Raw genomic sequence first — 18,091 nt, 5'->3', positions numbered from 1 at the left:
AGTTATGATAGAGGTATGACAGAGTTATGACAGAGTTATGATAGAGGTATGACAGAGTTATGACAGAGTTATGATAGAGTTATGACAGAGTTATGACAGAGTTATGACAGAGTTATGACAGAGTTATGACAGAGTTATGATAGAGTTATGATAGAGGTATGATAGAGTTATGACAGAGTTATGACAGAGTTATGATAGAGGTATGACAGAGTTATGACATAGTTATGATAGAGGTATGACAGAGTTATGACAGAGTTATGATAGAGTTATGGCAGAGTTATGACAGAGTTATGATAGAGGTATGACAGAGTTATGACAGAGTTATGATAGAGGTATGACAGAGTTATGACAGAGTTATGATAGAGTTATGGCAGAGTTATGATAGAGTTATAATAGAGTTATGGCAGAGTTATGATAGTTATGACAGAGTTATAATAAAGTTATGATAGAGTTATGACAGAGCTATGACAGAATTATGATAGAGTTATGATAGAGTTATGACAGAGTTATGATAGAGCTATCATAGAGTTATGATAGAGTTATGATAGAGTTATGATAGAGCTATCATAGAGTTATAATAAAGTTATGATAGAGTTATGACAGAATTATGATAGAGTTATGATAAAGTTATGACAGAGTTATGATAGAGCTATGATAGAGTTATGATAGAATTATGACAGAGTTATGATAGAGCTATGATAGTTATGATAGAGTTATGATAGAGTTATGATAGAGCTATCATAGAGCTATCATAGAGTTATGATAGAGTTATGATAGAGGTATGACAGAGTTATGATAGAGTTATGATAGAGCTATGATAGTTATGATAGCGTTATGATACAGTTATGATAGAGTTATGATAGAGTTATAGAGCTATGATAGAGTTATGATAGAGTTATGATAGAGCTATGATAGAGTTATAGAGCTATGATAGAGTTATGATAGAGTTATGATAGAGTTATGATAGAGCTATGATAGAGTTATAGAGCTATGATAGAATTATGATAGAATTATGACAGAGTTATGATAGAGCTATGATAGTTATGGTAGAGTTATGATAGAGTTATGATAGAGTTATGACAGAGTTATGATAGAGCTATAATAGAGCTATGATAGAGATATGATAGAGTTATGATAGAGCTATGATAGCTGCTTCACTCACTCAGGCGCATCACATACGTCATGACCAAACGGTAGCAACAATCAGATCCAAACTTTTGAAAGGAGTTCCCCCTCCCACCTGATAGCTCAATTGTGAAGGCCCAGACCCTTGTATGAAATGCAATGAGTACGAGGGTCTGGTAACACCAGGCTACAGCTTCATGTCTGTTGGACTGAGACAAAGGCCTTTTCGAAGTAAGGCACTTGAGTCCATGCAGGAGGCGTCCAAGTTTGGGTTGGAACCATAGACCTTATTAATAGACCGTCATTCCTCTGTCCTCCCTGTAGCCTCCAGGCTGAAGAATCAAGCGTACAAGTGGGTGTGTTGCCGTTGCCGTCTTTATTCTTTATCAACAATACCACCGTAAGAGCTAAAAACAGACATGTATTAATTCTCTTATACAAACTTACTGTACACAATAGAAACCGTGAAATACTTTGTTACCTTTTTCCCCCATTACGCCAGGAGCTAAGAACGACTACCATCATAACATGCAGCCTTTTTACCCGCCATGTCAACAACACATCTTTAAACAGTTCCAACTAATTACAGGAAGTGACGTTACATGAAAACCTTCAAAATAAAATGGTCCGCTACACTCCCCCCAATCACTAGTTCATATCAAAACAAGGGATTTACCATAGAATCAATATAAAAGCAAACATCAAAGAATAGGCAATAAATTTGACACAACCAACCCGTTAAACAATACTAAGGAATATTTAAGGACTCATTACTTCCAAAGTTTACATTGTGGAGGGCTGTTGGGTGCCTGTGATTGCAAACATTGCATATATACCGATGCTGACAGTCTTTCACTCCTTGTCCAGATTCCATACATCCATAACACAAAAACCTTTCCCTTATGTAGGCACGCCGTTCAGAAAGGGGTAGATCCATAAATTTTGCACATTCCGTTAATTCATGGTAATCCTTGCAATAAGGACACAGAAGTCTTCCAGCTGTTGAGGCCCTATCTGTTTGGGTATGAATGGAAAGGGTACTAGCCCTAGGAATTTTCATCTGTAAAGAGGTTTCCTTGTCTGAAGGAAGGAGAGCATGAAGGGATGTCACTGGGTTACAGGCAATCTCTGCTTCAATGGTGATAAACAAAACAAAGTCCTTAAAACTGGGAAACACATTAAGTTGCATAAGACTCTGAGTAACCTGTCTGTTCCAGCTGGCAATAGTCCAGTCGGGCAGTTTGGAGATATTTTTTTGGTTTTCCTCACAGTCATTTAAAATGTCTAAACCTTTAACGTATGGCATGGCTTCCAAGCAGGTGCTAAGAAAATCTGAAAAATGTCGAAGTCCTTCTGCATCCTTTCCATTGGGGCAGTTTTAGGCCAGTTGTTTATTCTTTGCCTGAATGCTCTTTAGATTGTAAAAGGTTTACCATAACGTTCAATTAGTCTGTTCCATGCATCTTGATACGCCTCAGTGTCACACCGTAAAAATGTCCCCTCAAGCATCTGTCTTACAGGACCACCAACATATTTTCTGAGATAATATAATTTTTCTTCTGGCCCAATACCTTTCCTGCCAATCAATGTGGTGAATGCAGCCTTCCATTTCAAGAACTGAATAGGATCCCCAGTGAAAATAAAGGGTTCAGGGACCGGTAGTTTATTTAAAGTCAAATTATCTTGCATAACCTGAATTAAAGAGGACATGTCAGATATTTTGATCACTTCATTTACCACAATGACCACGTTCGAGGGGGAACTCATGGCGGATTTACAGACTCCTCCTCCCAATCTCTGACAAAGGGCATAAGGGTGGGATCATCACTGTAGACTTGGCCCTTGCGTGACGTGTAGTTCGGTCATAGTCGCGCAGCTCAAATGCTAACAGTCCGACCCTCATTTATATATATGAGATTTTAACAATTTCTCTTATGAAATCCAGCCTGGTTTCTTTCATTGTAACTAATCTGGTGTTATCACAGGAGGTATATCTAGTTGTAGAAAGTTTAGGAAAATTAAAAACCAGGCTTTAAAGTTGTTTTTAAGGTATCTTGCTGCTTGTGTGTACAATGTTCCGCCTGTGCCTCTCAGGGCCTAAAGGCACATTTATGCAACAGACACTTCCACGAACCGGTGTGGTGTGTCCGTCTGAGCAGCTTCTCCCGCACAACAGAAAGCCTGTGTTCACATTTAGTTCCATGTAAACACGTGCTTTGACATGCCCAGACTCCATCAGTTGACCTTTTCCACACATATCAGACAAGATAAGATAGCATAACTAAACATGTGATTGGGAGGACATTTTGAGGGGATATGACCAACGTTTCCATTTGGTTTTCTACTAAAACAAAAACACATTCAACACATCAAACATAAAAGATGTTTTAAGACTACTTGCAGGGGAGGAGGGGAAAAAGTCAAACAGTTAATTTGTGTGAAACCATTGTGATACATGTGCCAGGCCTGTGTGCTACCACCAAATAGAACAAGACAGTAGACGCAGCACAAGCAATATCAACTTTCTGGAATCTGGAAGTGCTCCATGGATCAATAATCTACACAAGAGTGGAGGATAGAGATGCGCGGGTCGGCTTTTTTTCTGACCCGCACCAACCCGACCCGCTGTAATTTAAACCCGACCCACCCGACCCGAAGAAAAGCCTCTCAGTTTGCCAACCCGACCCGCACACATTAAAAAACTGCTGCATGAGTCACGCTGCATGTGGCTGTCACTCAAACGAGAGCGCGTCACGTGATGGCGAGTTTACAGGAGAATTAGCACTTGATGCTTTGTTTTGCTCCTACGCCGCTGAGGAACCTTTGAAATCACTTATGGACTTATCAGGAAACAAGGAGCAGAAATGATCATGAGGCTTTACTTCCACCCCGTCATGGACGAGTCTTTCTGTCAAAGTAAATTATGGAGTTTGGACTGAAGTGGAGCAGCTTTACCTGACGCTAAGAAGTTGCTGTCCTCAGGTTAGTAAGATGCTGTATCTTTGATTTTAGTTTCACCTTGCTTCTTGTTGATGCATTGCTTTCATCACATGTGCGTGTCATTATGTGCTTGGACACGGCTATTGTGACGCATTTGTAACGGTGATCAAAGTCATACAGAAGCGATAGTCCAGGTGACATCTAAACATAACATGCTAATGATACGTTTACCCCTAAAACTAAACATTCAACTAAACACAGTCGACTTTTGTGGCATTTATGGATAAGAATGCACTGTATGTTGTAAGCCAACAATATAACGACCAAAAAAAAAAGTGCGCTTTGTAACCCGACCCACCCGAAGTTTGCCATAATTTTGAGGTACCAGACCCGACCGAATCCGCGGGTTGACCGCGGGTTTCGGGTCGACCCGCGCATCTCTAGTGGAGGAGGTGTATTTGTAGCCTGGTATGTCCAGAATAATAAATCGCTCTTCGTTGATGGGATGTGTACTGTAGGGCCCCTAGGTGAGCAACCGCTTAAAAAATTAAGCTACTAAAAAGTATTTAATCTAAAGACAGGCTGAAAGAAAAATACCAAAGAAAAATACAGCATTTAGAACATCATCAAACTGCTTTAACCTGCTGTCAGCTTATGCTCGATGCCCATAAATCTGCTATTGTTCTCCTGTTTTGCAGAAGCAGATGTTGCTCACAGACACCTGTCATTCTCCCGATGAAGCAAAAACAAATGCAATTCATTCACACACTCCTCCACACTCCTGTTCTCTTTTGTCACACAGAAACGTCATCTTCAAATACAAGGTGACAGTGCAACAGATTGGGTTATTGTTTAGCACTGGCAGTTATTTTTTCTGTGTATCCAACAGAATCAATTTGAGCCTTCACTCTTTACGTAATGTAAAATTCTTTTAGCATTATTGTGGAAAATACCATACATGAGATATTAGGACAGGTTAAACCACTGTGGCTTCAGTGTCTCAATACAATAACACCTAAATGTTTTGATGGGTCTGACAATGTCACTTTAAAAAAAAAATGTACTTAAGCATTTGTATTAAGCAAAATAAAACATGTTGTTGATATGCAAAAGTGACTTTTTACAACTCTTTGCCTAAAAATGCTTACACACCTAACGGTTGATTACTGTGTATTGTCTGTCATGACATGAGGCTGGACAGGCAGGTTTTACACACTCAAACCACACATTATTGTCTTGTAAATGTAAATATCTAGGAGAGGCAGGAGAGAGGAGAGGGCTGAGATTTGCCTCAAGTGTCAGAGAAATGTAGTAAAACCAGTGGTTAAAGTGGGATTTGGGAGGTGGGGGAACTCTAACCATCAACAAGCAGTAGGATCAACAACGCAAGGTGTTAAGTTCAGTTTTGTAGGTCTTAGCTTTCAAATAAGGCGTTAAACTGGCCTCGAAGCTGTAAACTCCAGTCCAGAGGCTTTTAGATTTGAGTAAAGCCAAACTGGAGAAAATGCATTTGGTTAAGGCGAGGGGGAAGAGGTTAAAATATCGGGCTATTTATCGGCTATCGGCCAACCCCCTTATATCGGTATAGGACCAAAGAATCCATGTCGGTCGGACCCGAGCAAAAATGCAACATTTCAGTAAACATATTTGTTAAAGAAAGAAAGTGTAAGCTGCAGTCACAGGCTCCTCACACAAGGCTTCAGTCATGCAGAGCTTTAGCCTGTGGACTGTCAGGTCAACACTGATCCACTCAGCTCATGTCTGCAGGCGGCTGTCACATATTAAAGAACACAATCTGTCCTGAGGTGAGGAGCGCTCCCTTATGCTTCACAAGACTGAGGCAACAATATGGAACAGGAACGGCACTAACCATTTCCACACACCTTCATATGAACAAGTATATGACTTTATGATGCTTAACTGACTTCCTATCTACGTACAGCGGGAACCAGATGTTTACATACACTTTATAAAAAGACACATTTGCATTTTTTCCTCACTGTCTGCCATGAACCCAGAATTTCATTTCATTTTTTTTAAGCTCAATTAGAATTTTTACAAACATTTCTATTTGCTAAATTCCAGAAGAGTGAAAGATTTTTTTTTTTACTTTTTACAAAACCCAAAGTTTACATACATTTCTTAATATTTGGTAGCATTGCCTTTAAACTGTAACTTGGGTCAAACATTTTCGATTTTCTTCAACAAGCTAGTCACGTTTTAGTCAGACGAAAATTAAAAAGGTATTTGTCAAGTTTTCGTCTGTTTCATTATAAGAAGTTATAATTAATTTTGATAAGTCTTTGAAAATGGGATGAATAATAGCTTCTATTGGCTTTCTATAGCGTTTGACAAACAGATTACACCACGATAGGCACTGGCAGCAGTGGTAGGTCTACTGTGAACAGTACTTTTCCCAAAAGCGCCCGCTCTCCTCATCCTCTGATCGTTGCTTTTTTTTCTTTTCTTTTTTTTTACCAACAGCGCTGTCTGCACATACGTAGCTACCTCAACGTGCTTTCTGTGTTCATACGCCACGGTATTGAAAACTGTCCTGAGAAAAAGTCCCTGTGACATGGATGTCAGACGCTCCGAGGAGGATGTACGTGAGCAGTGACCGCACGCCTTGGGGGGAGAGAGAGAGAGAAAGAGGCGCCGCTGCCCGGGCGCATCATGGGCAGCACGGCGCCGCTCCGGGTCACGTGTACCGGTGTGTTTTCTCACTCCGCGCACAAACTTTGTGAACGATCTGACGAAAAACTTTCTCCCATTTTTGTCTCGTCTCGTCTCATTGACGTAAACTGGTAAACGTCTCGTCATGTTCTAGTCCCCAAAGAGCTAATTTTAGCTCGTCATCGTTACGTTATCATCATTAAAAAAAGGGCCGCCAAGAAAAGATATTGTTATCATCTTCGTTGATGAAAACAACACTGGAACAGGGACGATGACGGAGGAAGAGAGCTTCTGATTTATTTGGATTATATGGATGTATGGACAGCACATGGACAGCAGCAGATCAGGAGTGAGGCAGAGAGCTGGAGTCTGAGATTAATGTGGCTTTTTACACATAAATGCACCATTTATGTTGCTTCTATGTATAAACAGTAGTTACAGCTCGAGCTCCCAAAGTTTTATGTCTTTGAGTACAGTATGGGATATAATTCTACGAGTTTGGGAGAAAACTTGTTGTTTTGTCAGCGTCATGACACGCCCCGTTTAGTCGACCAAAGGTTGGTCAGAACATGTTTTAGGTCGACCAAGAAAATCTTGGTCATTGACAGCCCTAACAGACACACACACATATGCACACATATATGTACTCACGCACACACATTTTCAATAATAATAATAATAATAATGATAATGCAGTCGCAGGTTAATAAGCTGAATGCCCATCTCGGGTCGCCCATTGCATTATGGGTAATGGAATTTATTTTGACTACCAAACAATATCGATAGCTAGGGTAAAGCAACGAAGAAAGCTCTGATTTGGACCGTTTAACTTTTTATTTCTATGGTTTTAACCGCTGGAAAGTTGATGATTTAAAGCATTGTTGTCGTTGCCGTGGAGCTTGTTAAGATATTAGCATAAAGTCTATTTTTACAACCAGGGCTGCGTACGGAAATAGACAGAAACGGAAAGAACTGAACGGCCGTTCATATGTAGAGACGCTTCAAAAGTGACGACTAGCCTAGTCCTTGTTCACATACTTGGAATAACTGTGAGAAAAACATTTCTGACCCTTGAAGGCAATTGTTGGACAAAGTCCAGAGTCTGAAGCTGTGGCCTCATGTCACCGATATTTAGAACATTTAAACTAAAGAGAAGTAAAAACAAAGAATCCTTGTTTTGCTTTGTCAATAACGAGGTGGACAGTAAACAAAATCTTTGTTTTAATTGTGACAGAGATCCACATACACATATGGGCTATGTCAAATGTACTTTATTTGTATATTATTTTACGAGTGATCTGATGGTGTACAACATAGCTAATCGATCGCTAAGTTGACAGACGGAAATTTACCCACTATATTTAACATCAACACCGTGTTGAAACTTTCCCCTGTGATTTCAAGACAAATTTAAATTATTTGTGGCGACACAGACAGGCGGTGTCTGTGTCGGGCTGATCCCAGGTCCACTATGGTCCACTATGGTCCACTATGGTCCGCTCCTGACTACGGAGCTGCCGTCCTGACTTTCCCCTCGCTTTCAAGATATTGACAAGGCAAATATTTGCAAGAAATGTCACTTGAGACTTATAGTTTTTAAACCAAGCCTTATGGGTCACGGCTATGGCTCAATATACACTGCTCACAAAAACTTCGGGCACACTCAAAAAACACATCCTAGATATCAATCAATTCAATTTTTCGGATGAAAATCTTTATTCATAGTGTAGGGCAATGTGTTGAGAACAAAATAACATAAGAATGATAAATGGAAATGAAATTCTCAGCCCCTGGAGGTCTGGATCCAAAATTATAGTCAAAATCAAAGTGACAAATCAGGTCACTGGTTGATCCAAATTCTGTAGAAATTCCTCAAAACGAGTCTGTATCATCCTCAGTAGTGTGTGTGGCCTCCACGTGCCTGAATGCACTCCCTACAACGCCTGGGCATGCTCCTGATGAGACCACAGATGTCCTCCTAAGGGATCTCCTCCCAGACATGGATTAGAGCATCAGTCAGCTCCTGGACAGTCTGTGGGGCGACGTGGCGTTGATGGATGGACCGAGACATGATGTCCCAGATGTGCTCTATTGGATTTAAGTCTGGGGAACGGGCAGGCCAGTCCAGAACATCAATACCTTCATCATGCAGGAACTCCTGACACACTCTTGCCACATGTGGCCTGGCATTATCAGGCATCAGAAGGAACCCAGGGCCCACAGCACCAGCATATGGTCTTACAATAGGTCTGAGGATCTCATCCCGGTCCCCAATGCCAGTCTGGGAACCTCTGGCTCGCACATGGAGGGCTGTGCGGCCCTCCAATGAAATGCCTCCCCAGACCATCACTGACCCACCACCAAACCGGTCATGCTGGATGATGTTGCAGCAGCAGAATGTTCTCCAGGGCGTCTCCAGACTCTGTCACGTCTGTCACATGTGCTCAGGGTGAACCTGCTCTCATCCGTGAAGAGCACAGGGCACCATTGGCCAATCTGCCAATCGCTGTGTTCTCGGGCAAATGCCAATCGGGCTGCACGGTGTTGGGCAGTAAGCACCGGCCCAACTTGTGGACGTCGGGCCTTCATACCACCCTCATGGAGTCGGTTTCTGACCGTTTGAGGACCAACATGCACATTTGTGCCCTCTGGCGGTCATTTTGTAGGGCTCGGGCAGTGCTTCTCCTGTTTCTCCGTGCACAAATGAGCAGACCCCCCAGGTCTCCTGGTGTACTGGCCTGTCTCCTGGTATCTCCTCCATGCTCGGGACACTGCGCTGGGAGACACAGCAAACCTTCTTGCCACAGCACGAATGGACGTGCCATTTTGGATGAGCATCACTCCCTGAGCAACTTCTGTGGGTTGTAGATGCTCCTCATGATACCTCTAGTGGTGAGAACACTGGACAAATGCAAAAGTGTTCCGAAAATACGGTACAAAGGATGAAGACAGGGAAATGGTCTGTGGTCACCACCTGCAAAACCATTCCTCTTTTGGAGTGATCTGGCTAATTGCCTCTCATTTCCACCTGTTGTCTGTTTCATTTCCACAACACCAAGTGAAACTGATTCACAATAAGCGTTTAAGTCTGATATCCCAGAAATTTGACTGACTTGGAGTTACATTGTGTTTTTTGAGTGTGCCCTAAGTTTTTGTGAGCAGTGTACTTCAGTGTTCACGCTCCGCTACCTGAACTCGCTCACACGTTTCAATGGCGGAGTGGTTTGTTTGGGCCGAAATTAGGAGCCTGATTCACATGCATGTATGTGCAGTCGAGATGGGCATTCGACTTATTCACCATTATGTGTCATTGTGTCCACAGCCTCATCAGGAGCTTATTCATATACTGTAGACTCTTCTGTTCAATTTGTATCATTAGTTTTAATTAGTGTGCACATATCTGCTGATTTAAGATAAGATAAGATTATACTTTATTGATCTCACAGATGGAGAAATTGCATTCGATGAGAGAGCATCCGGCAGCAGCAGCCATTCAGTGCGCACCACTTTAAACAGTCCTCATTACAGTTTTTCTCAGTTGAAGAGGTGCTGAAGGTTCATGCCTGCACCACGCGCCGACTGACTGAACTCATTTCAAAAACGTTTGTGAAAACCTTGAACATTTCAAAAATTAATTTGTAGGAGTGCAGTTTGGAAAGACTTTGTTTATAGTATATTTAAATCATAACCCCTTCAGTGCAGGGCTCATTCTTAACACAGGCACTCAAAAAAGTTAGAAAAGTTAATAAGCCCACACTTTACACGGCTGACTGGATTCAAAAGCCAATGTGTTTTGCGTCAGTGCCTCAGTTTTTTTTTGCTTTTTCATAAATGATGTATGTCAGGGAAATGACTGTGATGATTTTCGAAATGAACCCCGGCGACTTACTCCTGGTGTGGAGCTCCAGTCTTGGTGAGCAGTGTCAGGACGAAGAACATGAAGATGACGAACACAGCCAGGCCCACCCAGAAGCCAATCACGATGGAGTCTGCAGAGGGAATACACAATCCGGTTACAATTGATACAGAGTCGTGCAGTCAGGGGAAAAACAAAACAAAACAAAATGAATAAAACTAACTCAATGAAACTTTATAAAGCAAGTTATTGTAACAATGATGATTTTACTCAATTTTGTGGTTAAAAATGGCCAAATGTTTTATCAGTAGCCAATATTGTGAAAAGAGGGCGGAGCTGTGGCACGTGCTGATTGTTGTTGCAGAAGCATGGCCAGGCACCTTTGATACCCGCGCTAACAGGGACGTGCACAGATAGAGCCCAGGTGGTGCCTTTAAGTTCCCTTCTCAAGACCATTGTTTTTTCTCCCCAATATTAAGTATTATTTCTTTTACTGTCCTTGCCCTACTAAGCCAACATATGCTGAAAATACAGTTTTAATGTTCAACAACTTCAAATCACGCTTCATTCCTCCTCTTCCTCTCCAGCTGCGGCGGCGCTGACGCTCCTGATCAATAAAGGGCAGCTGTGCTGTCCCCGTGTTTCCCCCCTTTGAGAAGATTGTACAGCCCATCTCTGTGAGATGCAGGAGTAAAGTAAACTGAGTAAATCAGATAACTTTATGAACGAGCCAGCGCGACATGACTGGATATTAAGGGGAAAGGAAACGAGAGAGCCGTCAGTGCGAGGACGTCAGCGCCGCAGCGCGTGTCGAGATCAGGACAAAGTCAGCGGTAACAAGTCAGTCACTCTAGCGGTTCTGTTTTGTTGCGCTGTAAAATGTTTTGAAAATGAGCTGTTTTACTCAGACTAAGTCAGGGCTGAGCGTAGACCAGGGCCAGAGCAGTGTGAGCTGAGCTGAGGAGACAGAAGGGAGAGGAGGAGAGAGAAGGTGAGGAGGTGCCTGGGCTCTGGACACAGTGCATCTGTGTGAGGAGCACAGGAACAACATGAACAGCCCAGCATTATGGTTATTTAAGATATTTTTGACATGGACAAAGCAATGATGCTGACAAACCAGATGTTTTAAGTGTAGGCTATAGTACCTTTGCATAATTTATTTGGATTTGTGCTAATCTTGAGTGCAGAGCAATGTGATAGTCCTACATCGTCCTCTAAAGTCTAGTTTGTTATTAGGTCCACATAATTGGACATGTTAAACAATGATCTGTTAGTGTCACTAGTTTCAGAAAAAATCACCTTTTTTGCGGGGGGTGGTGTTGCCCTTTTGTCTTGGTTGAGCACCTGCCTCTCAAAATGTCTGTGCACACCACTGCGCGCTAAACAGAGAACATCTCTACTCATTCTTTATCTCAGGACTGCGTTTAACTTAGAGAGGATTAATAAACAGTTTGGCTGCTGTTTGTGCGTAAAAAGTGAACAAGGGAGACTGCAGGAGGTAGAGCTGAGATCAGGCCCAAAAAAATAAAGCCCGATCCGAGCCCGCGAGCATAAAGCCGGACCCGAGCTCAGGTTACGCGCAAGGGGTGGGGGGTGAACATGTGCTTCTGTTTTGGTCGCATTAAGACAATTACGGCCAAGCGAGTGCTGACCGGCTGTACATCCCTTTCTCTCAGCACACGGACATTGTTGAATTCACGATGGGATAAACAATTCTTTAGTTTAACCTGTGAGAGCTTATAATGCTTCTTGCCACAAAACGAGAGGTGCCCTCTCGCCAGTTGCGCAGGCACATAGCGCAACAGCTGCACTAATGGAAGCTGACCATCACGTTTGGAGCGGCGCTGTCCTTGCACCATGCGGAAAATCTGGCCCTGTGAGTTTTCTGGTGGCCGTTATTAAAATGTTACACTAAAAAGAGCTAGTCTTTCGAACGGCTCTTTGAAATTAAAAGATCCGAAAGACTCGGCTCCCAGAAAAGAGCCGTCTATCACTAATAAATAAAATGTGAAGATGTGGCTTTGGCGTCTTGGCAGAGGCAGTGGGCGCTGATCCCTTTCGCCTCCGCTCTCCTCTCCTCACACAGAGCACCAGCGACCTTCAGAATAGATCGGTACTTTTGGACTAAAAATAAACTCCCGACGATCAATCAGCCTCTCACTTTAGCACTTACTTGTGACTTTAGTGCCACTGCCCTTATAACTCCAAAACCTTGCTTATAGTTGTTGTACTATCAACATATTTCCTCAACAAACATCTAAGCATTAGCTGTGTACCTACGTTTTAGGGAAGATACAATCACAAATGTACTGACTGCTTGTGTTTATACAATCCCCTTCAGGAGCACATTTTACCAACTTAGTTTTTCCATAGTGAAATAAAAAAGATGTGCATCAAGCTCAACAATAATGTAGCTTTAACTTTTTCTCATCCTTGAAACATTCTGAAAAGAGATCATGGATTTCCACGTTTCCACAGCCCAAAGTGAACCGCTAGAGCGGTTCTGTGGGGGAATTGGGACATGTCACCTCGCTGATTGGTCAGGCATTAGAGAATACAAACAACTTGGACAGGCTTGGACATTCAAAGTTCCATCCATCCATTTTCTTCCACTTGTCCGCTGCCGAGTCGTGGGGGCAAACATCCGAGCTGCCCAAATCACTTAGCACCAGGCCCCTATGGCTCCTCCTGCAGGTGGAGGGTCCACAGAAGGATGGGCTCACGATTCTAACAGGGTCTTAAAGGAACAGGCCACTGTTTTTACATACTGAAATATTTTCTTACCTGAGCTTAGACGAGTTGATGCGTACCTGTCTGGTCTTTGTGCGTGCCCTCAGTCACGCAAAATAAACCAAAGATGTTGGCCTTTCCCAATGTATTCCTATAGCTCCAAACAGGGGTGAAGTTAGAAGCTTCCACGCTCCTCCACGGGCATGCACACAGACCAGACAGGTACGCATCAACTCTTTTTAACTAAGGTAATGAACATATCACAGTCTGGAAGAACTGTGATAAATTATTAGCCTGGAAACTTAGAAAGCAACAAGCGGAGAGAGCAGTTTTTAAAATTCAAGACAATTCGAGACAATCAAAAAAATACAATAGAAATTAAACAAGATAAAATACAATCGACCTATTCGGATTATATGGATGTATGGGAAGCACATCAACCTAAAAAAATGTTTTCTAGGGTGGCTGGGGATCTAGGGTGTGAAATCAATTCTTTCCTTGATACACTGAATCTTCCTGTTATGACTGAAGAGCAATATAACAAATTAGGTGCTGAAATAACCATAATAGAAATATAAAATGCAATCAAGAGGCTAAAAAACAACAAGTCACCGGGAAGTGATGTAAAGAGTGGTGTGAAGCTTTTAGAAAGGAGCTTACCCCCCTACTCTTGACCACTTTTAATTGGCCCTTAAAAATACTCAGATTCCTCCAAGCTGGAAAGAAGCTATCATATCACTAATACCTAAAGAAGGAAAGGATAGACTTGAATGTGGGTCATATAGGCCTAACTCAATCCTCAACGTTGATTATCGTATTTACACCTCAACAATGTCTAAAAGAATGGAAAATATCCTGCCAAGTGTCATAAATAATGACCAAACAGGATTTATAAACAAACGAAAAACTCAGGACAACATTAGATGCACTGCTCACAAAAACTTCGGGCACACTCAAAAAACACATCCTAGATGTCAATCAATTCGATTTTTCGGATGAACATCTTTATTCATAGTGTAGGGCGATGTGTTGAGAACAAAATGACATAAGAATGATAAATGGGAATCACATTCTCAGCCCCTGGAGGTCTGGATCCAAAATTATAGTCAAAATCAAAGTAACAAATCAGGTCACTGGTTGATCCAAATTCTGTAGAAATTCCTTCAAACAAGTCTGTATCATCCTCAGTCGTGTGTGTGGCCTCCACGTGCCTGAATGCACTCCCTACAACGCCTGGGCATGCTCCTGATGAGACCACGGATGTCCTCCTGAGGGATCTCCTCCCAGACCTGGATTAGAGCATCAGTCAGCTCCTGGACAGTCTGTGGTGCGACGTGGCGTTGATGGATGGACCGAGACATGATGTCCCAGATGTGCTCTATTGGATTTAAGTCTGGGGAACGGGCAGGCCAGTCCATAACATCAATACCTTCATCATGCAGGACCTGCTGACACATTCTTGCCACATGTGGCCTGGCATTATCAGGCATCAGAAGGAACCCAGGGCCCACAGCACCAGCATATGGTCTTACAATAGGTCTGAGGATCTCATCCCGGTCCCCAATGCCAGTCAGGGAACCTCTGGCTCGCACATGGAGGGCTGTGCGGCCCTCCAATGAAATGCCTCCCCAGACCATCACTGACCCACCACCAAACCGGTCATGCTGGATGATGTTGCAGCAGCAGAACGTTCTCCAGGGCGTCTCCAGACGTCACGTCTGCCACATGTGCTCAGGGTGAACCTGTTCTCATCCGTGAAGAGCACAGGGCACCATTGGCCAATCTGCCAATCGCTGTGTTCTCGGGCAAATGCCAATCGGGCTGCACGGTGTTGGGCAGTAAACACCGGCCCAACTTGTGGACGTCGGGCACTCATACCCCCCTCATGGAGTCGGTTTCTGACCGTTTGAGGACCAACATGGACATTTGTGGCCCTCTGGAGGTCATTTTGTAGGGCTCGGGCAATGCTTCTCCTGTTTCTCCGTGCACAAATGAGCAGATAGCGGTCCTGCTGCTGGGTTGTTGACCTCGGTTGCCCCCCCAGGTCTCCTGGTGTACTGGCCTGTCTCCTGGTATCTCCTCCATGCTCTGGACACTGCGCTGGGAGACACAGCAAACCTTCTTGCCACAGCACGAATGGACGTGCCATTTTGGATGAGAATCACTCCCTGAGCAGCTTCTGTGGGTTGTAGATGCTCCTCAACACCAAGTGAAATTGATTCACAATAAGCGTGGCTTCCTAGTTTTTGTGAGCAGTGTATAATGAATCATATACAAAAATACAAAGAGAAAGCAATGATTATTAGTTTAGACGCCGAAAAGGCATTCGATTAAGTTAGTTGGTTTTATTTATTTAAGGTGTTGAAAAAGTTTCCAAAAAGAGATTTGGTAAAAAAAATAACATCAAGGCTCTTTATGACAACCCAGCGTAGAGAATAAGGATAAATGGATATCTACTGACAGTCCAAAGAGGAGTAAGGCAGAGCTGTGCCTGGTCTCCTCTGCTCTTTGCTCTGTATTTGGAGCCGCTGGCTCAATATACTAGACAATCGAAAATGATTAGTGGTATCACGCTTAACAAAGTGGAACATAAAATTGCGTGCTACGCAGATGATATAATTCTATTTTTGACCAAACCTTAAATATCAGTACCGGAACTGATGCAGTTCCTTGGTAATAAGGGCTCAATGTCTGGTTACAAATTAAATATTGGAAAAACGGAAACCCTCTCCTTTTGGCAACCCCCTAATAATTCTCTGAAATATTTAGGTGTAACCCTCCATGAAGACTTATCGGAAATTTTGGAGAAAAATTATAACCACCTTTACTTAAATGTGAAAAAAGATCTTGAAAAGTGGAATCTCACCCCATATCTTAGTTTAACTGCGAGGTTTGAAACCGTAAAGATGAACGTTTACCCAGATATCTTTACTTATTCTAAACTCTTCTAGTTTACATCCCAAATCACTTATTTGCTGAATGGGACAAAGCAATTTCCAGATTCATATGGCAAGGACAGAAACCTCGTATCCATTATAAAACAATGCAGTTGTCAAAAGAGAGAGGGGGCTGGGGACTTCCTTGTCTCAAAAATGACTTAATTTCAGCTCAAGTTCGTACATTACTCTAATGGTGTGATCCAGAATACGTTGCTTAATGGAAGGATATAGAATGCAATATGGTTTCGGATATCGCTTTACAGGCCATACTGGCAGATATGAAATGACTTGAATCAGACAATTTTGGGAATATATGGATAGACTGTATTTACAGTTTGGAAAGAGCTGTTAAAAACATACCATTTGCAGATATTAAAATGCTGAGTTGGCTGGCATATGATCAAAACTTCATAGCCAACAGTACTGACTCCAGATTTAAGACTTGGATAAATAAGGGTATAAAAGTATTTTTCCAAATTGTAAATGATAATCAATTAGAAAGCTTTAACACATTGCAACACAAATTTAAAGGAATAGGCCACCGTTTTTATATACTAAGATATGTTCTTACCTCACTTTAGTCGAGTTAATATATCCCCGTCTGGTCATTGTCCGCGCGCTCTGTCACGCAAACGGAGCACATACGCAGCCTCTCCCATATGTGACATAGCTCCGAAAAAGCTGACGATAGAAGCTACCAAGCTCTTCCACGTGTTCCCTATTTAAATAAAGTTACGTGAAGTGTTTTCATGCGAAGTATATTTACACAGAAATGTAACGTGTCGATTTTATAAGCAAATAAAAAGGGGGACTATATTGTGAGGCGTAATGATACGAGGAGTAAAACGTCCGCGCAGTAACTCCTAAAGGTTATTGACGGAAGTGAGCGGGGGAAGTCTTTAGGAGTTACTACGCGGACGCTGTGCTCCTCGTATCATTACGCCTCACAATATAGTCCCCCTTTTTATTTGCTTATAAAATCGACACGTTACATTTCTGCGTAAATATACTTCGCATGAAAACACTTCACGTAACTTTATTTAAATAGGGAACACGTGGAAGAGCTTGGTAGCTTCTATCGTGAGCTTTTTCGGAGCTATGTCACATATGGGAGAGGCTGCGTATGTGCTCCGTTTGCGTGACAGAGCGCACGGACAATGACCAGACGGGGATATATTAACTCGACTAAAGTGAGGTAAGAACATATCTTAGTATATAAAAACGGTGGCCTATTCCTTTAACCTGGACTGCGCCCAGGCCATGGTCATATCTGGGATGGAAACAGCTCAGCGCTGCTGGATGTTTGTCTGAAGAATATGATGTTTTTATCATGAACTCCTCGAAAGCTGGGAACATCAAGTCAGCAGGAATACACACATGTACAGGCTCGCACTTTGGAGACGCCCGGGGATGGGCGGCAGGTGAACAGCGAACATACCGCTGTTTCTTATGTAGCATCATCAATAGCATATCAACAATACGCAGTGCTTAATTTGATCCCCTGTTTGGGGAAACACATTCCCCCAATTTTCAGCTTTTCAGGGTAAAGGATCCAGGAAATATTTAGGAGGATCCGGCAAAGATTTGATGGTGTTTATTGAGAGTGTTCCGGCAAATGTTTTGGCCTGTTCCCTGTTAGAACACCACACTAATGCACAAACTGCAACATGATATTGTTCTGCACAAAGGGGAGTGGAGTTTAAAGGGACTATATAGAGTTTTAAAATGGTTAAAATAATGTATTTTCCTCCCCCTACATGTTCCAGCCATGTCCTAATGTGTAGAATGAGCCCAGACCTGTTCACCACAACTGCTTCTAAAATCCTGC

At 42.5% G+C, this 18,091-nt stretch overlaps 2 protein-coding genes across 2 annotated transcripts in view; both read right to left on the bottom strand.

Annotated features, from left to right (window-relative positions):
• Positions 1-18,091, bottom strand: part of LOC306975203 (beta/gamma crystallin domain-containing protein 1-like) — a 282,258-nt gene that overhangs the window by 216,587 nt on the left and 47,580 nt on the right. The gene's annotated exons all lie outside the window — the stretch shown is intronic.
• The window catches only part of LOC306975332 (melanocortin-2 receptor accessory protein 2A-like), a 42,671-nt gene that overhangs the window by 12,014 nt on the left and 12,566 nt on the right, over positions 1-18,091 (bottom strand). The window contains exon 2 of the mRNA XM_079572852.1: positions 10,628-10,727. Coding sequence (XP_079428978.1) covers positions 10,628-10,727 — 100 coding nt within the window. The remainder of the gene's footprint in view (positions 1-10,627; positions 10,728-18,091) is intronic.

This window comes from Gobius niger (assembly GCF_951799975.1).
Source record: "Gobius niger genome assembly, chromosome: 15".
Classification (NCBI taxonomy): Eukaryota; Metazoa; Chordata; class Actinopteri; order Gobiiformes; family Gobiidae; genus Gobius; species Gobius niger.
This window is presented reverse-complemented; position numbering and strand designations above follow the sequence as displayed.